At 45.0% G+C, this 23,804-nt stretch overlaps 1 protein-coding gene across 1 annotated transcript in view; it reads right to left on the bottom strand.

The window, feature by feature from the left end:
• Nucleotides 1–6,250, bottom strand: part of TMX3 (thioredoxin related transmembrane protein 3) — a 32,322-nt gene extending 26,072 nt beyond the window's left edge. The window contains exons 1-4 of the mRNA XM_086472549.1: nt 6,205–6,250; nt 5,925–5,979; nt 1,530–1,569; nt 986–1,109 (exon numbers count right to left, since the gene is read on the bottom strand). Of these exons, the coding sequence (XP_086328675.1) occupies nt 986–1,109; nt 1,530–1,569; nt 5,925–5,979; nt 6,205–6,250 (265 nt within the window). The remainder of the gene's footprint in view (nt 1–985; nt 1,110–1,529; nt 1,570–5,924; nt 5,980–6,204) is intronic.
• Nucleotides 6,251–23,804: the final 17,554 nt, after the last annotated feature.

The raw sequence follows: 23,804 nt of genomic DNA, 5'->3' as shown, positions 1-23,804 counted from the left end.
AGCAAATAAGTATCTTTAAGATGAAACGTGAGATCAAATTTATGTGATTTTACAGGAAAAGCTACCTACAATAAATTAGTGTTTGAGATACGACCATTTTCATCTCAAAAGATCAAACTCTGCTGTATGTAAGCACAGAAAAACTGGGATATCACTGAAAAAAGTATTCTGCATAATATTTTATACATATATAACAATCCTGAATAATCAGGTTTAACAGGTATTAATTAAAAACTTCACGTGTATTAACAGAGTTTTATTACATACTCGGGCCCCACTGCTCCCTATGCCTTCCCTCTTAAATATTCTCCTGGTTCAACACAGATCTAAGTGAAACGACAATAAAAAAGCACGCTGAAACGAGGAAAATACTGTTAAGCATGCAACAGTCCTCTCATGTCTACCCAAACCACTTCTCTGAACAATGAAAATTTGGGGTTTTCTCTGAAAAGGTCATTACTCATGAAAGGCATCATCAAAAAGAAAGCACTAAAATAGCTGAAATTGGTTCTTCAAGAAGACATTTTACAGAGAAACACAGGGAGAAATCGGCTCAACATTGATGTAATGACTTCAGCGATTTCAGCAGGCTTTTGGTATAACACCTTCAGGACTGATCACCTGAAAACAACAATGGCAAGAACACAAGCATTTGTCCAGGAGTACTACAAGGAATCTAAAACTGGATGCTGCCAAGAGATGCACACATAAAGATGCTTGTGTGACGCTACTCACAGCAGCATATCAAAAGCAGATCTTTGAAAAGCTTTTACCTCCCATTTGCCGAGAAGAATTCCCTACATTAGCAGAAACAAGTGTGATAAAAAATGCATACTACTTCTAGAAAGGAAAAAGATCAGGAAATTGTTCTCCAGTGACTGTTTGCATACCTTCGCTATGGTATGGAACAGAAGCATGACTTCATGAAAAGAATGTATAGGTTTAAAAACTGCCATGAAATTACCCCTAACCAAACCACACTTACTAGAAAAGGAAGTTGCATCCATCTTCCCGACTTTTACTGGAGACCCCATGTTTTTCATTTCTATACCCACTTCATTCCATACAGGCTCCAGTTTCTTGCAGTGGCCACACCAAGGTGCATAAAACTGAGGAGCAAATACATTTGATTTAAAAAAAAAAAAAAATTAGTTAATGAAGAGAAATAATTAAGAGAAGCTGATTCTATGATTAACCCTGAAATATATTAGCAAGGCTTATTTTCCAGTCGTGGTGTTCTTTAAGTCTTAATCAAACTGCATGCTCATTACAAAGCTGGAGTAACAAACAGAGCTTTCCTTTTTTAGGGACTGTAAAACACAGGCTGAAGCTTGTCTGCATCCAGTACTCAGTCTAATTCCCAGTTCATCCTGAACAATACAGGCAGATTGCTTATCCATCCTGTCAGAAGAATTACTGCCGTGTAATTTCTCTGCACCATGTACAAACACTTTTCTGACACTGGAACATTGTACATTTTGTGTTCTCATTTCCACCAGCAGGTCTTCCCATGTTTCTCACATACTCACATCTACGAGCCAAATATCATCTTTACGGTTTTCTTTAAACCTAGGAGAGGAAAAAAAATGAAATCAATATATGATAGATCTGAAAATAACTAAGCGAATCGCATGTGTGAAGTCTATGGTCAAGTTTGTACAAAACTATGGAAACAAGAATTCTGTTTTGTTTCTTTCTTTGGGGGCGGGGAAGGAAATAGTTATTTCCCAGTATTAGGATTGCCCCCACACATGATACCACATACACGGTGGTAGCAATTAGGTTTGTACAACTATTCGCCAAGTCACAAAACCAACCAACCAACCAAAAAACCCCACCCAAAACAAAACAGAAAAACAGTAAGAAACCAGCAAACACACAAAAGCTCTCTGATTAGGATATGCAATCTAAGGGGAAGAGGTATTTTGCAGCTATTCTAGTTACATTAAATGCTGTCGTTGACTGTTCAGAAAATGTTGCATTTTCATAGATCAGTGAATACGGACTCTTAGAGCATTGGTTCATGCTGTTAATCCTGGCTTTACTGAATGCAGACCAACTAATTTGTCTCCAATGTTAACACACAAAGCAATTTTAATTCAACCTCCTTCAATATTCTGCTACACGTGTGCCGGTTTACGTTCTTACCAAAGGTGCACACAAGAAACCAACTTATTGGAACAAAAATGTTCAAGTTATTGAAAAACCAGAGACACGCAGGTACTACTGAATAGTCTGAATGCTAGACAAATTATATCTTAATGAACCGACTAGTTTTATTAACTCTAAATCTATCACTAAATGCTAAAACCTCTAAAACAAAAACAGAACATGATAAATCATGTTCCTTAGTACCTCTTGAAATGTTGTTACACACTTCACTGAACTGTTCCCACTATAAGATCACAGAAATTACCGCATTACATAACTATTTCTATGTTCAGAATTCGATAAACCAGAATTTTACTGTAACGCTTGTTTTTGTAAAACATGGGCTTTGTAAAGCTGGCTAAAACTGGGAGTAATGTCACGTGCTATAAAATACATTCTGTAACATTCTTACTGTAACACTCTTATTGTGAAAGGAGATGAATATATATATATAATTACACAATAAGCATGTGATTACACTCTAAGATCCAATTAAGAGAAGTTATAGCCCAACGCACCATTTCCCAATACGCAGCACGCCTGTGAATGCCTCACAGGCAGCAAGCAGAATCAGAGAACATTTATTATACTTTGTTTAAAGTTGAATAGATTTGTAACTGTCCATAATGGTCTCGAAGAAATACTAATGCTGACGCTGGCCTACCGTTTGAAAGAAATCCTTCAGAAATCATGAATATAATCTAGTTACAGCACTGAGTGTTTGAAACTCAGAACTGCAGCATTTCACTGGTAAATTCAAGCCTTTTTTGTTTTACTGATGGCATACCAAGGCTGTAACGCTTGAACAGCAGGACAGGTATTTGCAACAACTAACAGAAAACTGCTACGGGAAAGCAGCATTTTTAAGTCACAAAATTGCTTAGTTGACCACTTCACTAAAAGTTTACTTCACCACCCAAAGTGCTGCAGAGCTAACGAAAGAGCTAGTCAGAGTCTTGTATCTCTTGAGAACTCTAACGAAGCCTCAGCTATCCTCCAATTACAATGTCAATTAATTGGTTATGATGCAAGAGGCAGAAAGCAGCTACCGAATCTTCAGATCCTGGGCCTGGCTTCCATGCAGAATATCACCTCTGGTCTATAACAGAAAAACTTAAAATGCAACGTTCTCCTCCCCCTGACACAGTACAACTGTTACAGCAGATTAGAGGGATCATCAGGGCACTGAGAAAGGCAGACCGAAATCTTACAAAACCAGCAGGCAGCAAGGAAAAGACGGAAAGTAAGGAAACACCTGTAGGCAGAACACTCCAAGAATCTAGTAACTTTGGCTTAAGATATTATAAAAACCCCGCAGTTTTTACAATAGTAAATTCCAAGTTGTATCACCCATTTACAAGCACTTATTTGATGAACTTCCACAGAAACTAAAACCTCAAGTGTGACAGAAATCAATCATATAATTTCATTCTAGTTTTGGTAACATCAGTGACTAAATTGTTAGACAACATTTAGAAAGGTCAAGAAAAATAGAAATCTCTGTACAAACAGTTACCCAAGCATTTTCTGCAGGTGCTGTTTCTAGGCCCTGTAAATACATTTCTGAGCATAAGATCCCAGAGTCTCTTTTCAACTGTCCTAGGCAAAGCTCCCTCTGTCAGCTGACACAGACACAACCTCACTGGTGGAAAGATGACATAGGTGTTGCACATCGTTGAATCAAAACTGTTTGTCTCAAACACATACAGCTTCCCAACATTCAGCACTACATGACCAAATGTTGCCTCAACCTCCACTTAATCCACACAGCCCACTTAATCACTAGCAGTTAAAAGAAACCAGCATGAAGCAAAACTGAAGACCGAGGTCACAATTCCAAGGGCCTTAAACCAACCCAGCTGCTGTTTCTATTCCTCCCTGTCTCCCTTCTCACCCCTCTCGCACCACTTCTGATGCTTCTGGTTCTGGGTTGAGCCACTAGCACTTCCTCACAGGCAGAAAAGTATTTCCTTTTTTAGTCAAGTTACTTATCAGCTTCGTCATCACCCTGGAACAAGTCAGTGAACACCGCAAGGTGAGCACTGATCCGCGGCAGCAAGGCCAGCACCAGTTGAACAGAACCACAGCTTGGATTTTGCAACCCTTCCGCAGCCCCCCTGGGCGATGCTGGGCACCTTGCCCCTCTGTTACTTCTTCTCTGCAGCTTGTTTTCCTGTCTCCTGCCAGCTTGAGAAAGGGACCTGCACCTTGAGCTAGCAGGCATTGTTTGCAACTACTCAACTTCAAATAAAACCCACAGTTTCCAGCAATAGCAAAAACTCCATGTTTAGATATCTATAAAATAGAAAACTTGAAACTTTCACCAGTCACTGCTCTCAGGTTTTTTTAATTGTTTTCCTGACCTTTCTCACCACCTGTCAGCTAGCTAAAAAAAAAAAAAAACAACAAAACAACAAACCCAACACTATCCTGAACAACTAACCATTTAATTCTTACTCCCAATTGCAACTACAGGCATCTGTATAGTTTTGCAGTTGAAAAATCCCAAATGTTCTCAAACAGGATTTTCTTTTATTAGCCATTTGAAAAAAAGTTATTTGACTACAGAATTATGCTGCTTCACTCCAAAACAGCGATTACATTTAAATTTACACCTGTGGAAACACACGATGGCAACATGATGCAGGAGCACAGATACATGCTATTTTAATCACTAAGCCTCTTTATCTTCAGCCCTTGAAAATATGAAGCACATTTCAAAAACAAGCTTTGAAAATCAAGTCCAAGCTGTTCCTCTCCTTCAGTTGCTTTTCCACAGCATTTTAAACACGAGTCAGAGATGCTGATGTCTTTCCCTTCAGCACCCCTTCTGTACACTCCCATTCCCTGCCCCATAATTCCCCCGCGCCTCATTTGATCCTGTGATTATCTGCTCTAGCTGAATAAGCAATATGGCAAAAAAAGTGAACGGTTGTCTGATTGTTTAGCTCTATGATGCAATTTATCATGGACTGAACCCTCATGAAAACATTGCCTTTCACTCGCTTAAATTTATCATAACACAGCCATCTGACGCCACCTTCTCCTCCCCTATCAGCAAGTATTTTATTTCAATTCTAATAATCGTGCTGCTTTGTAGCACTTTAGCTCAACCTGCTGATCTGGCAAAAAAAAAAAATTCTATTTTTGAAAGGTTATTTTGTGTTGGGAACAGCAAGTACGTAGCCATCAAACTGCTAAAGCAAGGCAGTACATGAAAAATGACACTACACAACCCAGGTAAGGGCAGGACTACCCAGTTCAGCAACCTCCACAGTCTCGGGGCTAAATCTGTTGTGAAAGCACATTTTTACACTGGAACATAATCGGCACTTCAAGCAGCCACGAACCAGCCCTGCAGGCCTCCCTCTCTCTTCCGTCTCTAGCCATGCATGGATGCACTTATACCCGTTCTCCCTGTGGCAGCAAACCCTAATGAAGAATTTGGTTAGACGCAATCAGCTTTTATTTGGGACAGGCATCGATCCACCAGTATATTCACCAAACCGAAAGAAAAGGGCACGGAAGCCTGAGAACGTTTTGGCACCAGCACCCATAATAACCAAAAATCGCAAAATTAAAGCGTTCATTAATTGCACCTACTTAATACAGGCCACAATCTGTCTGCCATTCCAGCTAAGACAAATTTTACCAGCGCAGCTTTCTTGACCACCACACTCCACACAACGCTGTCAGCCTAGGGTCACCCCCCCACACCCCCCAAAAGAGACAGACAATATTTAAGCAATAAGGCAAGACACCCCAGTACTTACGACTCATCTAGATCCTCCACAAAACCTGCACCCGATGCCACCACAAGTGCAACCGCTGCGAGGGAAGGAAGACCGTGCCGTGAGCGATCTCCAGACCCATCCGGGGGTGCTCGCCCACGCCCGCTGATAGGCTCCCCTCACCCTTCCCCCTCTCCCCTCGTGCCTCCAACGCTTCCCCGCAGCCCCGGGCTTCCCCGCCCGCCGCAGCGCTGCCCGCGGCTCCCCTCGGCCCTGCTCCCGCCTCCCAAGCCCACCGCTTACTCCCCTGCCCGGCGAGTACCTGCCGCCCAGAGCAGCCACCGCCGCCTCCCGCCCGCCGCGGCCATGATGCCAGGAGACCCGGCAGGGCCGGAAGGGGAAGCGGCGCGCGGCCGTGTCGACCTTTCCCCACTGCGCAGGCGTGGCCGCGGCGGGCCGCTGGGGCGGGGGGGGTGGCGCGTGGGAAGGCGGTGGCTGCGCCTGAGGGGGTGAGGGCGGTCCTGGCCGCCATGGCGGCTGCTGACAGTAGCGGCACAGGGGGGCTGGCTCCGCGCTGCCTAACGACCGGGCATTCCCTTCAGCTTTCCTCAGACCTGGGTAGTCCTTCCCGGCTTCAGCTAGCTTGTCTGCCTGTCCGTGCAGACCCGCAGGTCCGGGCAGGGCAAGTAATCCGGGTGAGGAACCTTTTTTTGAGAAAGTTCCGTTAAAGCAGGTCTGGGACTGTTCAGCCTGGAGAAGAGAAGGCTCGGGGGAATCTTACTAGTGTATGTCAATACCCGAGGGGAGGTGCAAGCACAGAGCCCGGCTCTTTCCAGTGGTGCCCATGACAGGACCAGGGACAACAGGCGCACACTGAAACAGGAGGTTCCCTCTGAAGGTCAGGAAACGCTTTTTCACTGAGAGGGCGGCTGGGCGCTGCCCACCAGTCTCCCACCTTGGAGATGCTCGAAAGCCACCTGGACGTGGTCCTGAACAACCAGCCTTTGGTGACTCTGCTGGACCCATTCTGTGATTCCGTGATCTGCTCCTTTTCAGAGCTGACTCCTTCAGTATCAGTTCTTACGTATGTCTTTCTCCCCTGTGCTGGAGTTACATTCCTCAGCTTTACATGCTAATGTCTGAGATCTTTGTTGGAGAAGGACAGATCCCTTCCAGTGACAATTCAGGTCCTCTGACTTCAAGTGTTCAAGTCTCTTCTTCTAATGTGAGGGTCTACAAACAGCGAACACTGCAGTTGCCTCACTTTTGGGCTGCTCTGCGTGTGTGCGCGCCCACATGTGCATGTATCTACACACACGTAGATACACATTCTCCTTCTCTAGCAATCAAATGAAGTGGCTGTTCATCACCTTCCTCGCTAGGCCATACCTGGCCTGGTGAGGACCTCCCCTTCACTTAGGCTTTGTGGGTACAGCATGCTGGATTCACCAGATCATCCCCAGAGTTGTCCAGCCCCTTGGAAAAGCCAACTGCCATATCATAGGTTTATTGGGCTAAGAAATAGGTCAAGACCTGAGAGCGTGTGCCATAGATCACATTAGAGTTCAGAAGTCACTGATCTGGCCTATGGTGAACGTATCTCTTTCTTACCTGTGTTTCACTGAAGGATTATGCAGCATTACGTACCTTGATCAGACCACTTCACTTTTTATTTTCCTCCTCCACCGGCCCCCATCAATAGAACTAAGAAGTTGCACACATCTGCCCTGGATAAACTGTGAGAATTATTCACTGGATACAGAGAATTTCTGTTGCACAGCACTTCACTTTCTGTACACCTCTGTTGGCTAAGTGGTGGCTGTGTGCCTGACCAAATGAGAGCTGGCAGCTGTTTTGATCCTAATCTAGCTGCTGTCTAGACTGAGACAATGAAAACAATTTACCCCATCAGTCCTTTAGTGGAAAATCCATATGGGAGAAAATGGGAATAGCCAAGTAACTGTTAAATTAGTACAATCCTGTCCTCTTACTCAGACAGTTCATGGCTGGCTTTAAGTCACTTTTAAAGTGAAAGGAACCTGTTACATAGTTTTGTATAGATTTGAATAAAGCTGTTTGCACATCCTCTGAGTCCTGTTTGTCAGCTTTGAAGTTTTCTGTCTCTGAAATAATGGAATGTGATTGATTGAACTTTTGCGTTTTGCGAGCCAAAGTCTACTTCTGCGAGCCTGTACACGACTCTCGAGCTGTATTATTTTGAAATTGAAGGAGTCACTGTGTATTTACTTCTTCATAACTAAATATATGTACACCCACATACAGAACACTGTATTATACTTATTTATACAACTTACAGCACAGCTTTACTGCCTAAAATGCAATATGCTTATAAAAGATAGTTCTTGCGCTGAAGCCAACTAACAAAGTGTTGTGGGAAAAGCATGGGACATGCAAAAGAAATAAATAGGGTAATGCTAGGAGAGGTGTAGAGAAATCTCAAGGGGGTTTTGTGTTTGTATTATTTCTGTTACGCACTTTTCATTTGAAAAAAATATGGGATTGATACATTACTATTAATAGATTATTAAGCTCACTGGAGTTTCATATAAGAAAGATAATTAGAGCAGAAAAGGGATGACCTTGGTAAATGAACTGAGCAGGAGGTATGAAAAAAGAAGACAGAGAAGGCTAAGAAGCGAAAAGCACAGAGAATACTGTTGGGTTACTGCAGGAGAAAGTGGGGCCTATAGGGAGATCAGCAGTCAATGAAACATTGGAAATTTAAAAGGCAAGTTCCCAGACAAGGCCTCGAGGGCTCCTTCCAATCCATACTGTGTAGGAAGATATAATGGTTCTTGGTTTTGAACCTGATAGATGGAGAAGTCCAACAAAGACAGAGGCGTCGATAAAATACTTTGAATATTAAAGTTCTTTGCGCACATCTGTATTGTTGTACAGTGAGCAGCCTACCCGTGACACCATGCGAAAGGAGACTTCCCAGCGCTGCCCAGCCAGGCATGGAGGGTCGTAGGGACAGATCAGACTGACAGCGTGCAGAGGGGGTGGAAGAGTGGAAAGAAAGACAAGCAGACAGACAGGGCAGGGGGGGGAGAGGGAAGAAGGCGAAAGGAAAGCTTGAACAAGAAAAAGATGCCTAGAAGGAGATGGAAGAGCATGTGAGATGGACAAAGTTTGGTGGTGAGCTGATAACGCAGCCCGCGCTGAGAGCTTGTGGTAGGGAGGGAAGAAGTTACAAGTGAGGACAAGCCAAGAAGCTGAGATGCTGAAGGGAGAACAGGTTCTGTCTTACAAAGGAGGCAACGCGAGAAATTCACATGCCTTCTCATTTCGCCACCAGGAACATCTCTTGATGATGCTGCTATTTTGGGGTATATTTTACTATTTGTTTGATATAAATTTTACTGTATGTTTTGACTTCATTGTATACTATTTACTAAATATATTTGCTGTTACAGAACATGAAATGTGTAGACATCAAAATGAAGTTTAAAAATGCTATTTCTGAACATTTACACAAAGATTTTCTATAAAATGTTTTCCAGCTATTCATGTTTTCTTTGCTGTTGTGTGAAATCCAAGAATGTGTGGCAAACTATATATTTTAATTTTTGTAGAAGTAGTCCTAGAATTAACTTAGTAATTTCAAAATTAAAAGAGATTTCTTTTTGAAAGTATAGAAAAGTATGTTTCTTAGTAAGGTACAGGTGTTCCCTACTTTGAGAATATTCACCTCCGTGGTATTTACCTTTTATCAAACAGTTAAGATTACAGCGCTCACAGTTAAGAACTGCTGTCAAAGACATGTTAAGCAAAACAAAAATCTAAATAAATAGTACTCAAGCAGCTTTTCACGTAAAGCAGGCAGACTGTCACAATGAGGGGGAGGGGATGTACTTTAATTTGAAAGTGATGTGCACATTTGTGAACAAACGCTTCTTGTGTCATTGCGTTTTTACAAAACACATCTATGCACTTTTATGACACGACGTGCCAGCTACAGAAGTGTTTGTCTTCGTGTGCAATACTACTACAAAAGAGAATTATCAGTAGACAGAATGTCAGTAAATTCAGTATTGAATGTTGTAATGGGCAATATGCAAAGTTATGCTGCTGTAAATAGGCTCTATCAGTGCTGGTTATCTCTCTTCTTTTACAGGAATAAGATGCACCGATAGGCAGTATCATGGGGACTGCACCTCTGGCAGGGGGGTGTACCATGTGTGCTGTGTCGGCACCTTCCTGTGGGTACAGCCTAAGGCAGCTTCATAAAGTGAACTAAATCAGTAATCGGATCGTCATCAAATCATAGTTAAATTCAAGGTAGTGAGAAACTTGTAGTGAAACAATCTTGTGTCTAATTAGAAGAACGGATAATTGCACGTGTTCTCGTACACTTTGGGGATTTTTTCACCGCTTTGCGTGACAATGTTTGCAGCTTTTGCAAGGTGCAAAGTAGAATCTGAATTAAAACCCTAATTGTGATGGCATGAATACTGTTGACAACGGCAGCAGAATTTGGCTGATCTTGCATTAACATTGCCTCTTTCTATATAACTTTGGTTTTCAGAACTGCTTGAACTGATCCTTAGGGGGATTTTTTTTTTTGTGGGCTGGAGAGTGATTTTTTTTTTTTTAAATAGATTTTTACATTCCTTTTATTACAGAGACACCTGGTGGTCTTCGGGTGTATTTACAAAATTAACATTTTCCTTTTTTTTACCTGGGTTTGCTTTAAAGTTTGCTTATAATTTATCGTATATACTCATATTTAGAACCTCCTACATTATTTGAAAATTAAATTGAGAACATTTACATATTATCCAGTACGTACTGGTGTCGCGGAGGCACCCACACCACAGGCAGAGCAGTCACTGGAGATGCTGCGACCCACCCAAGCAGACCCCACGCCCAGGTGCCAGGCAGAGGCACCCCCACGGCAGGCAGAGCGGCTGCCCAAAATGAAGGTTTTTCCACCCAAAGCGGCCAGCGCCCCGACGGCCCAAGGCAAACCCCCAGCCCGGGTGTCGGGCGGGAACGTGCTGCCGCCCCCCGGGCCTGCAGAACTCCCCCGGCTGGCGAACAGGCCTTGCGGCGAGACGGCCCCACACCGCACCCCCCGCTCACCCGCGGGAACCTCCCGCCCCGGGTGCCCAGAACACGGCGCCGCTCGCCCGGACGGGCCGGGGCCCACCCGGGGTCGGTCCAGCAGCGGGACTCGCTCCCCAAGCCCCGAGGAGCTCCCTCGGGCGGCGGCCCAGGCCCAGGGCACCACTTCGCCAGCTCCCTCTCCTGAAAGCCCCTCGCAGCCTCCCCCCACAGCCTGCACTGCCCACTCTATGGGTCCCTGCCAAGGCGGAACAGGGGCCGGGGGTGCTGCCAGCAGCAGGAACCCGGGCAGGGCAGGGATCGCTTTGCTTCGAGCTTCACCTCTCTCTGGGCACCTACCCTGTGCCCTTCTCGCTCGCAGGGCTCTCCCTCAGTCCTGAAATTGCTCCCAGGATCCTGCAACACTCCGGGGATGGAGCTTGGGCACTGGGACCGTGCCAGCTGCTGCCACCCCCGTAAGGGGGACCCCCCAGTGCTCAGGTACCCCCTGCCCCTGGGGCAGCCGTGCCAGCATCCCCAGCCACCGCCAGCCCCAGGAACCCAAAGCAAGTGGAAACTACACCTCTGCAAAGGCTGCATGTGCCTACAGCAAATAAAAGGCTAAGACAGAGAGCTTAGGTCTCAAAAACACCAATAACTCTCTTTATTTACAGAAAAACAACTCCCTTTAACTAACTACAAACTACAACTCATTGCAAACTCCAACTCCAGCTCTTCATCTTGGAAGCTCCTCTCCAGTTCTGCCAGGCCCTGCATCTCCATCAGCCCTGGAAGACTGCAAGCAGCATGGTCCTTTTGATCAGGCTACTGATGGGCATTAGATTTGCCACAGCCCTGGGACACACTAGGGAGAGCAGGACTGACAGCAGCGCTGAGCCCCAGCTGGGTTTAGGGTTAGACTTGGGTTGCGTGGCGCTAAGAAATCCCTCCCTTTCCAAAGCAGACGGGTGCTCGAGGCAGCGCCGTAGTGGCAGTTGTGCCGCCAGGACGAGGGGACCGGTCGCCATGTCCCTGCAGCAGGGACCACCCACCCCAACCTCAGCCTGGGGGTAGGCAACCCACCCTGACTGCGGGCAATGAATGGGGAGCACATGCCTATCCGGCTGCTATGGGTCCACCTCCATCTCCACCTTCTCCTCCACGTCCCTGTCCACCTCCGTCTCCTCCACTGGATCCACCTCCCTCAGCACTTCAGTGCTGCTGGCAGCCGGCTCCACAGCCTCCAGCACAAGATAGCATATCCTAAGCCAAAAGCCAAGCAGGAAAGTGCTTTGGTCCTGCCCTGGCCAGCTGAGTGCACCTGTGGGACAGTGGTCTCAGCACTCCTGTGCACACTCCCTGCCCAGGGAAAGGCATGGGGCAATGGGGCACTGGGCATATCCCCAGCAGGAGCTAGCTGGAGGCTGGGCGGCTCCTCCACCACCAGCACCCACCAGTAGTGCCAGGCCAGCGCCTGAGATCCTCTGCTTCTTTCCTTCAGGAGCCTGGGGAGCAGCACAATCCTCTGGACCTGCCGGAGCAAAGCAGGCAGGGGTGAGCAGAAACACAGCATCCTGAACTGCTCCTGGGCCTTGGGAACACTTTCCTCTCGGAATATCTGGTCATCCCCACAGAGGGCCCATCTGTGCCACGTGGCCCACATGGTGTGAGACCAGGTATTGTGCAGCCTGCATCCAAACGGGTGCGGTTGTATTTGGGTGACAGTACCCACTGTAATCAGTCCATCCCAAGATAACTAGCCAAGCATGCTTGGGTCTGGAGTTGTTACTGCACCCAGAGCCAGCTTAAGCCTCTCAAGACTTAAAAGACAGACTTCCCTCAAACAGCATTTATAACCCATCCAAGTAAGGGGACACCAATACTTCCAATAGGTTTCATAATCCAGCTGTAGATCTTTGTGCTCAAGTAGAGATCCTGATTTTCCCAGACATGATTTCAAAAAAAGAACAACAAACAATGAAACAACCTCTTCCCCCACAAAAAAAAAAAAAAAAAAAAAAAAAGATCAAGGATCTTAGGATCCGCTGATCTTAGGAAATTGTTTTATGTGTTTATGCTTGCAGCTCACCCCACCACCACCCCCCAACTCATTTCTCCTTTCCCCTCCTGTTTTCTCAGTGTATTGGATGTAAATCACACCTTGAGCTGGTAGAGATGATGATGATGTGGCTCACAGTGTCACGACATTAAAACTATCTCCTACCTCCCTGTAAGTGGCCTTGAGGACTTGGAAGTGATGCCCATTGTTCTAATGCACAACTCCAGCTTCATAATGAGTCCCACTGATTAGCTGATTAAAAAAATAAATCAAAAAATTACCAAAACAAATTATCACATTTTAACCACAGTCTAACCACAGTGAGCAGTCACAAACCTTCCAAGTTTCCAAACTGGGTGGGCTTGGGTAGTTGATGTGTGGAGGGGCGGGGGTCAGACCTTGGTGGCACCCAACTAATCTCGAAGACGAAAGGAGAATCGAGATAAAAGAATGTTAAAGGTGTGTTTTCATATGTAAGGTTAGGCGTGACATCACTGACTTTACTGTAGTTCTGTACATAAGACCCAGCTTTATTTCTCAAAAGCCATGCTAGCTTTGTGGAGTTACCACCTCACACCCTTTTCTATGCAGACTGGAATTAAACCAATATCTGGACTCTGTGGTTGTCTGCTCTTAGCACACTGGGTAAGAGAACCCTGATTTTGGGACAGCAGAACCTCCAGGCCAGCAGAATGAAAGGCTGCTGAGCATCACACAGATGGATGCACTTTGAAGAGCTTTCAGATTTCTACAGTGCTCTGCCACAAGGTTTCTGGTGACGCAGCCTGAAGCTGCATTTCAATAAATGATCCAGCTTAGTACCTGCCAGCACTCTAACGAACAGCAATGTCTTGGCTCAGGGCTCGAGTTTTATAGAGACTTGGACCATAAACAAATGCCACAGATGTAGAAAACCTGAATACTGAGAGCAACTGAAATGTAACTGTTATTTTTCCATTCCATCAACCAGTTCTAAAACTACTTAACTTGTGCACTTCCGTAACAGAACACAGTAACTAACAAAAAGAAAGTCTTTTCTTCAGGACAGATTAGCGTGTTTTACAAGAACGCCACCATTGCAACATATAAAGTCAGCATTATCATTAGCAATGCACCTCTGCTGAAGAGGGAATCCCGACCCTTTTTCAAATGTCAGCTGCAAGAGCGTGTGAATAATAAAACCCCACACCAAAACCCACCCACACCCATACCCCGAAAGCTCCATTTAGATTATATACCCATGTATTTATAACAGGTCTTCGTAGATGACAACAATATCAATTCTGGTCCTTCTCCTCCAGAAACCAGCTATAAAAGAGTAAGACAATTCTGTGTTAGTACCACAGATCCGAGTTCTACAACCCCCTACGTGACAGTTCTTGCTTTACAACACTTTAGCAGATGAACACTTCACGGTAGACCACAAAAGTGGTTTTTAGATCCACTATTATCTTCCTCTTCCAACACAGGAAGTCAGTTACTGCCAGAGAAGCACATGCCAAAAAAAATCTCCAAAATAAAAAGAAAGTTTAACAAACCACAAAGGAGATCCAAGATAACACACATTTTGGTTTTTGTCTTTCTTATTCACTTCAAGATGATTCTGTCTAGAAACACTACAGCTCATTTTGAGAAGGACAAAGAACATGCTTCCCTTCATGAAGAATTTTTCCAAGTGCTGATTCTTCCCCAGACTGTTGTTATACTGGGGAGCTCCTTTCCTCTTGCCAACTTCTGTTGCTACGCAGAGCCCAAAAACTAAGAGTGAGCCTGAACCCTTCTACAGGCAGCAGGGTCAGCACAGCATTTTACTGTTAAGGAGGTAGAGAAAGGAACAATAGAAAAACCAAAGAAAAAACATGAATAAGGGAAAAAAGAAGAGACTAACCATTCCTTTTACTTATATATATCCTAATTTTATATATCTAAATATCACTTATTAACCATTTTAAGCCTCTTAGCCATTCCTTTTCCATTTATATATTCTTAATAATCAGCTGAGCACTTCTAAAGACAAAAAGCTTCGCTGCTTTTCGGACTGCAGTAAGAAAATTCTAAAGCAGAGTCTTCCCAGTGTGGTGAGATGTGTCCTCAACACAGACACAAGCCCTAATAGAGGAAGGTATCTGTGTCTTGCTGAAAATTTGCACTCCAAGAATCACAAGTTCTGCTCCAGGGGTAGTAAAGCACTATTTTACTCCCCCCCGCCCAAGAAGGCAGAACAGACTTTGGGTTTCCTCTGGGCTGCAGCTGCTGAAATTGCCCCCCTTGTGCCCCCAGGCCTTCCGCTGAAGGGGGCTGGGCAGAGGGGTGGTGGGCGGGGCGGTGCATGGGGGCCACATCACCCCCATGGCACAATGCCACCACCCGGCAACGCCCCCATGGCACAATGCCCTGGGGCAGGATAAAGGGAGCCCCCTGCCCTGCCCCTGCCAGAGCTGGCCCGGGCAGCCGGAGACATCCCAGAGGAGGTCCCTGAGGAGCCGGCGGAATGGCTTGGAGGGGGCTGAGGGAGGAAGAGCGGAGGCCGCACGGGGCTGCTGGGGAGGAGAACCACCAGTGACAGCCGGAGGTGCCCAGGGCTGTCGGGCCTTTCCAGCTGGAGAGCAGCGGCCAGGCAAGTGGATGCCATCTTGAGCACTGCGGAGCTCGCCGTCCTCACCCCTGCGGAGCCAGGGGCAGGGGCAGTAAGAAGGGGGATGCAGGGACGCTGGCAGGGGTGCCAGTGCTTTGGAGCACCCACAGGTGCCCTGCCAGGCGTGGTGGAGGGGGATTCTTGCCCCCGAGGTCGATCAGGCTGGGGGCATTTGGCCGCTCTGGGCAGCCCCGGAGGTGGCTCCAGGTTGAGGGAGAAGCAGGGGTCAGGCACCTCCTGGGAGGCGTGACCAGCCTGTGGGAGGAGGAGGAGGAGGAGGAGGCGGCAGGTCCTGCTTACGTGCTCAGGGAGTAGCGGATCGCCAGCCAGCGCTGGGGTCAGGAAGGAATTTTCCCCCGGGGCAGATTGGCACTGGTCCCCGGGGGTTTTTTGCCTTCCTCTGCAGCACTGAGCACGACCACTTGTGAGGGCTCCTCTTATTCTTTTTCTTCTTTTTATTCATATTCAAAGTCCTATACTTATTCTAATTCTTATTCCTATTCCAATTCTTATTCTAATTTTTATTCCTATTCCAATTCTTATTCTTATTCTTATTCTTATTCTTATTTGTACTCGTATTCTTATTTCAGTCTTCTAATTTTATTCTTATTCTTATCCTTATTCTTATTCTTATTTCTTTCTTCTTTTTTAATTCTTATTAATTTTCTAATTCTTATTCCTATTCTTATTCTTATTCCTATTCTTATTCTTATTGTTATTGTTAATTTCCTTCTTCTTATTTTAGTTTTGTTCATATTCTTATTCTTATTCCTATTTTTATACTTAGTCTTTTTCTTATTCTTATTTGTATTCTTGTTCGTATTCGTATTCTTATTACCTTCTTCTAATTTTCTTCTTCTTGTTGTTTCCTTCTTCTTATTTTATTCCAATTTTTATTCTTATTCTTGTTCTTGTTCTTATTCGTATTCCTATTTGTATTCATATTCGTATTCGTAATCGTATAGGTACTCTTATTTCCTTCTTCTAATCTTATTCTTATTCTTATTCTTATTCTATCTTATTCCTATGCCAATTCTTATTCATATTCTTATTCCTATTCTTATTCTTAATCTTAATCTTAATATTAATCTTAATCTTATTCATATTCCTATTCTTATTATTAATCTTAATCTTAATCTTAATTTTATTCTTATTCCTATTCCTATTCCAATTCCTATTCTTATTCTTGTTCTTATTCTCATTCTTATTCTTTTTCTTAGTATATGTGTTCCTATTCTTATTCTTATTCTTACTCTTATTCCTGTTCTTTTTCTTATGTTGTTGTTCTTATTATATTGTTATTATTGTTATTGTTATTCTTATGCTTATTCTTATTTCCTTCTTCTATTTTATTCTTATTCTTATTCTTATTCTTATTCTTAATCCTAATCTTAATCTTATTCTTATTCTTATTATTTTTATTATTATTATTATTATTTCCTTCTTATTTTAATTTTCTTCATGTTCTCATTGTTATTCCTATTTTTATAATTATTCATTTTCTTATTCTTATTTGTAGTATTCGTATTCGTATTCTTTCCTCCTTCTAATTTTCTTCTTCTTCTTCTTTCCTTCTTCTTATTCTATTCTTATTTTTATTCTTGTTATTCTTGTTCATGTTCTTGTTCTTGTTCATGTTCTTGTTCTTCCTCTTATTCTTTTTCTTATTCTTATTCTTATTTCCTTCTTATTTTCATTTTGTTCATATTCTTATTCCTATTTTTATACTTATTCTTTCTTATATGTATTCTTATTCGTATTTGTATTCTTATTTCCTTCTAGTTTTCTTCTTCTTCTTCTTTCCTTCTGATTTTATTCTTATTTTTATTCTTATTTTTATTCTTATTCTTATTCTTGTTCTTATTCTTATTCTTGTTCTTATTCTTGTTCTTATTCTTATTATTCTTATTCTTATTCCTATTCCTATTTTTATTATTCTTATTACCTTCTTCTTATTCTCATTCTCATTCTCATTCTTATTGTTATGCTTACTTTTCTTATCCTTATCCTTATCCTTATCCCTATCCTTATCCTTATCCTTATCCTTATTCTTATTGTATACTTATTCTTTTCTTCTTATTTTATTCTCATTCTTAGTCTTAGTCTTATGCTTATTTTTCTTGTTGTTATTCTTACTCTTACTCTTATTCTTATTTTAGTCTTTTGTTATTCTTATTCTTATTCTTATTCTTGTCTTCTTCATATTTTATTCTTATTCCTATTCTTTTTCTTATTCTATTATTATTATTCTTATTCTTGTTCTTATTCTTCTGTTATTCTTATTCTTATTCTTATTCTTTTCTTCTTATGTTATTCTTATACTTAGTCTTATTCTTATTGTCTCCTTCTTCTTCTTCTTCCTCTTATTCTTATACTTATTCTTTTCTTCTTATAATTTGATTCTTATTCTTGTACAACTCCAAGTTACTCAACTCCAAGTTGAGTCCTTTTATTTTTAGATGCCTAAGTACATTCTTAGTAAAATGTGGTGTCAGGACAGAGAATTTTTGGGCACCTAGATGTCAGTAGAAATGTAACAAATGAAACGTGATGAAATTTGTTATTTGATTTGTTTTTTCATTGAGGCGTTGATGGCTTCTTGTCCTATGGCTCAATGCACATTCTCTTCTGTGGAGCCTTCAATCTAGGACTTTTACATTAAAAAAAAAGTTACCTTCCAAAAAAGGACTAGTCCTTCATAGGACTGAGGTATAGATTTGGAAAGTCTCTTAAGTATGTGATCAGAATTAAAGCTGAATTTCACTTAACGTTGCTGCTTTTTGTCCTTGCTTTTTTTACTTTCCCTGTTGCTCTGTCATGATTGGGAGCTCTGAACTGTGACTTTTTTTCAGTCTTCAACACCTTCCCCCCGCCCCCCCTCCCCCCCCCCAAGAGGCACTACATTTAAGTAAATTTCCTCACAAATGTGTAAGTCAGTAAAATTGACTTCTGATTATTGAAGCCACAGAAATGATACCCATCTTACCGATCCGGACTATTTCTGAACATGTACTCCTCATGTGCAAGTGTTGTGGAGATATAGGTCATCTGCAGTTCATCCTCTGACAATACAATCTGCTGAGACAGGGATGAGCTGTGAAAGGAGGAAAAAAAAAAAAAGGTAGAGGGTCATGGGTGTTTTGGTGTGGTTTTTGTGGGTGGGGGGTGTGTGTGGGTTTGGGTGAGGAGTGTGGGGGGTGGTGGTGTGGTGTTGGATGAGTGGTGGTGCTGTGGTTTGTGGGGGTCTGTGGTTTTTGGGGAAAAGCGTGCGATGCTGCCTGGTGGCAGGCTGCCGAGCTCTTTTGCTGCCTGACCTCTGCCTTCCTTTTCCTTCACTCCTGTCACAGCTGTAATTGCTTTTCTGAAATGACCCAGAGGACAATGAAGTTACTTGCCTGTGTAACTGTGCTGGTAATACCAGAAAGGGGAATGCTTGAGCCGGTTGTGATTAACTTGGCTGCAAATAGAGCTTCTGAAGGAAGAACAACAAGAAGAGGATGCCGATGGCAACTTTCGAAAAAATGTACGTGTGCGTGTGTCAGACATCAAAGTTGTATTGCCAACCATTTTTGGCAATATGTTCCCCAGTGCTGTTTTGGGTGAACTTAAATTTTGAGGACATTTGGGGTGGTGTGTGGCAGAACATGTCCCTCTGTGTGTCCTGCTACCTAAATAGCATCAGTTAATAGCATGTGCAGGGGCAGGGCTGTAGTTCCCTACTCTTGCCATTGCCACGGTAGTGCTGCAACTCTTAGACCTAATGTAATGGGTGGGTTTAGGAATGGAAGGAGAATGGAATGTTTTCTGTAAGGGCTAATGTCCTGGGTTTGGCTAGGATAGGGTTTACTTTCACAAGAAGCTGGGATGGGGCCCAGCTGGTACAGCCAAACCGAAGTAGACAAGGGGTATTTGATACCGTGCTGATGTCATGCTCAGTATATACGGGGAAGTGGTGGGAAGGTGCGCACGGCAGGGTGCGGTGGGCTGTCTGGGCAGGGAGCCGTTGCGTTCCGTGTCACTTACTGTATGTATTATTTCATTAGTATTGTCATTACCTTGTTGTTGTAGGCCTGGCCCATGGCTACTGGGCCCCTCTCAACACTACTCGGTGCACTCAAGGGGAAGAGAAGGTCTCTGGACCTGAAAACAGACCAACAGGCACTACCACTGAACCAGAGATCCAACCTGTGCCAGTATCAGTTGCACCTATACAGAAGAAGTACACAAAGAAATCGGCTCGCTTAGCGAGGGATGACAGTGAACCAGGGAAATCCTCCAGACAGGGTAGAAGGGCTGATCTTAGGTCTGATCCTCTTGAAGACACTTCTAAGTCAGTATCACAAGTGAGTGATTCTGGTCAGGATTAGAGGGGCCCTGCCTCCAGCCTGGTGGAGGAAAGGGACAACTGGGTTTATTGGACCGTGTGGATCTGACGGCCTGGCACATCAGACCCACAGGAGTATAAGGCTCTAGTAAACACTGGTGCACAATGTACCCTAATGCCATCAAGCTATAGAGGGGCAGAATGCATCTGTATTTCTGGAGTAAGAGGGGGATCCCAACAGCTAACTGTACTGGAAGCTGAGGTGAGTCTAACTGGGAATGAGTGGCATAAGCACCCCATTGTGACTGGCCCAGAGGTTCTGTGCGTCCTTGGCATAGACTGCTTCAAAGGGGGGGTTATTTCAAGGGCCCAAGAGGATACCGGTGGGCCTTTGGTATAGCTGCCTTGGAGACTGAGGAAGCTGAACAGTTGTCCACCTTGCCTGGTCTCTCGGAGGACCCTTCTGTGAAGGCTGAAGAACAACAGGTGCTGATCGCTACTGCAATGGTACATAGGCATCAATATCGCACCAACCAAGACAATCCGATTCCCATCTGTAAGCTGATTTGTCAGCTGGAGAGTCAAGGCGTGATCAGCCAAACTTGCTCACACTTTAACAGCCCCAGATGGCCACTGCAAAACTCTGATGGAAAGCGGAGACTAACAGCAGACTATCGTGGCCTAAACGAAGTCACGCCACTGCTGATTGCTATGCCAGACATGCTAGAACTTCAATACAAACAGAGGTCAAAGGCGGCCGAGTGGTATGCCACAACTGATATCGCTAATCCATTTTTCTCAACCCCTTTGCTGTGGAGCGCAGGCCTCAGTTTGCTTTCCCTTGGAGGGGCATCTAGTACACCTGGAATCGACTGCCCCAGGGGTGGAAATACAGTCCCACCATTTGCTACGGACTGATTCAGACTACACTGAAACAGGGTGAAGCTCCTGAACACCTGCAATACATTGCTGACATCATTGTACGGGGTGACACAGCAGAGGAGGTTTTTGAGAAAGGGAGATTGTTCACGCAGTAGCCCTTGGGCCAGACCAGACAGGACAAGACGTTAGGAATGTGCTTCCCGTAGCCGGGGAGAATGGCCAGACCTGGAGTCTCTGGCAAGAAGCATCCAGGCAGACCTGAGGCCAACTCCTAGGGTTTTGGAGTTGGGGACACAGAGGATCTGAGGCCCACTATACTCCAACTGAAAAAGAGATACTGTCAGCATATGAAGGAGTTTGAGCTGCCTCAGAAATGGCTGGAATTGAAGCACAGCTCCTTTTATCACCCCGACTGCTAGTGCTGGGATGGATGTCCAAAGGGAGAGACTTCTTCTCAACACGTCATGCAACTGATGCCACATGGAGTAAGTGGGTTGCACTGATAACACAGTGGGCTGGAATAGGGAGCCCTAGCCACCCAGGGGTTTTGGAAGTGATCACAAAGTGGCCAGAAGACAAAGATTTTGGCATGTCTGAGGAGGTGATGTGCTGAGGAGGTCCCACCAGGTGGCAGCGGCCAGAGCCGGGCACTGCCCCGTGGTGGCAGTGGGAGGACATGCCCCCGGCGGGGCAGGAGCGGGGGAGTGGCGGCAAGGAGGAGCTTGGGCTGGGGGCAAGGGGCAAGTCGGGGAGTGCAGTCAGCACCCGAGGTCCCGAAGCACAAGGGCGATAGGAGGGCAGTGCCGAGTATGGCAGGGCGGAGGGGGGGAGAGGAGGCGGTGGGGGCACAAGGTAGGAGGGCAAGGGGGTCGGGGGGCACGTCCCGCAAAAAAACCTCGGGACCCGTCGCCAGGGCGTATGCGGGGTTCCCAGGCTGCAGTACCGCATTGTGGTCACACGGTGGCAGCAGAGCGCGCCGCCAAGCTCCACTGCGCGGCTCACTGCTGCAGTACCGCACTTCGGTCACAGGGTGGCAGCAGCGAGAGCCGCAAATCGCCGCCACCGCGCCCGCCCGTGTACCAGGCTGCAGGACCCAATCCTGGTCAAATGGTGGCAGTAGAGAGCCCCGCAAAGGGCCGCCAGGGCGCATGCGCGCCTCACGGGCTGCAGTACTTTAACCCGTTCACGCAGTGGCAGCACAAAGCGCCGCAAACGGCGGCCACGGCGCACGCAGCGTCCCCGTGCGGTCACCGCCGGGCAGCAGCACCTGCGTTTCTCTCTACTGCTGGGGGCACCGGGAGACCCGGGAGAGGGGTGGGGGATGCCCGACACCAAGGGCTCCCCCCCCGGCATAACCCACAGCAGAGCACTCACCTGCCATATCCCACCAGACAGAATCCACGCTCGATGCCTGACCCACGCACAGCGGGGGGGGGGGGGGCATCCCCCAAAGGACTGTGCCGTGGCTCTTGCTCGCGCTCGGCTCTGCCACGTCCCCCTCCCGGGACGGGCTCCCCGGAGCAACACCTGCCCCCTTTCCCCACCGGACAGCCATGGCTGCCGCACCTGCGGGGCAGCCCCGGGACGGAGACAGAGCTGGCCCTGCGGGGCGAGCACGCTGAGCGACCAGCGGGCAAACGGCGGGGCGGGGGAGGGGCGGTTGTAGCTGCTGAGCAGCACCGGACACTTAGAGCAAGACATCTGAGAAACAAAAAGCCCGAACCACAGTTCAGCACATTAGAAGAAAAACACAGAAGAAAGGAGAGGAATTCAATCAGAACGAGGGATAGGGCAGCAGTCGAACTAAAGGAGACCAGGACGAAATACAAACACATCCTCTACAAAACAGAGTGATTTGAATACTTGAACTCCACAGTAAGACAAACAGATATGATTTCCAACACGTTCTTAGCATAAAAGCAAACGCTCTTGCTCGTGTTTGATGCCCTTCCCTACAGCGCTGCTGCAGGACAAGGCTGTACACCTCCATCAAAATCTATGCTTATACCTGTCTCCAAAACACAGTTATTATTTGACTCTGCCTCTGCTCATCCCCCCCCCTTGTTCTAAAGTTTAAAGGGGTATGTCACAGACAGGAAAGGATTAAAACCTAGGGACAGACAGCGTAGTAACAGTAGACATAGAAGCAAACTTGAAAATGCAAAAAGCTACGGTACAGTCCACAGAGGACTAAAAGCAGGGTCAGCAAACTCTATTATCAGTACACTTAGAGAAACAACATTTTAATAGCCAAGAAATTCAGAGAGAAAAAAATTCAGAAACAGAGACTGCAACCTAAATAAACAGAAACATGAAGGAAATTCATGAAGTGAAGTGCGGGCTGCAGGAATGACGGGAAAGAACAAACAAATGCATTGGCTGGATAAAATTAGGCACAGAAAACCTAAAAAGCCACAGCTATTAGGCAAGACAAGAAAAAACTGAAAAATAAAGAAAGGGTTACAGAGAGAGACACATACCAAGGAAATTAAAAAAATTACAGGGTACACAAGAGACCAAAAACTAATTAAAAAAGTAAGTATAGAGAGCTTGGTCAAAGGAGATATAGAAAGAAAATTTCAAAAGTGACTGGGCAGAGGACAAACAAAAAACTTAAAAACACAGACAAGCAAACTAGATCAAAGTAGACACAGAAATAACATTTTTAAAGCCAAGAGACTAAGACAGGAAAGAATGGAAAAATAGCCAAAGTAGCAAGAGAGGAAAGAACTAACAAATAGCAACAGCAAAATGAAATGCAGGGGTAGAAAGAACATCTAAATAGTGAGGGCACCAAAGAAGACAGGAAATACTTTTAAAATGTGGCAAAAAAAAATAAGACAGCAAATGGGATATAAGGAGACAAAATTTTAAAAGCACTGGGAATTAAGAAGGTAAGAGCAAAAATTTGAAAGCAGTGGTGGCGAACTAAAATGGGAGAAAAAATTTAAATGA

The sequence above is a fragment of the Leptosomus discolor genome, chromosome 13, assembly GCF_034619465.1.
Source record: "Leptosomus discolor isolate bLepDis1 chromosome 13, bLepDis1.hap2, whole genome shotgun sequence".
Classification (NCBI taxonomy): domain Eukaryota; kingdom Metazoa; phylum Chordata; class Aves; order Leptosomiformes; family Leptosomidae; genus Leptosomus; species Leptosomus discolor.
Note: the sequence above shows the minus strand (reverse complement) of the source record. Positions and strands in the feature narration are given on the sequence as shown.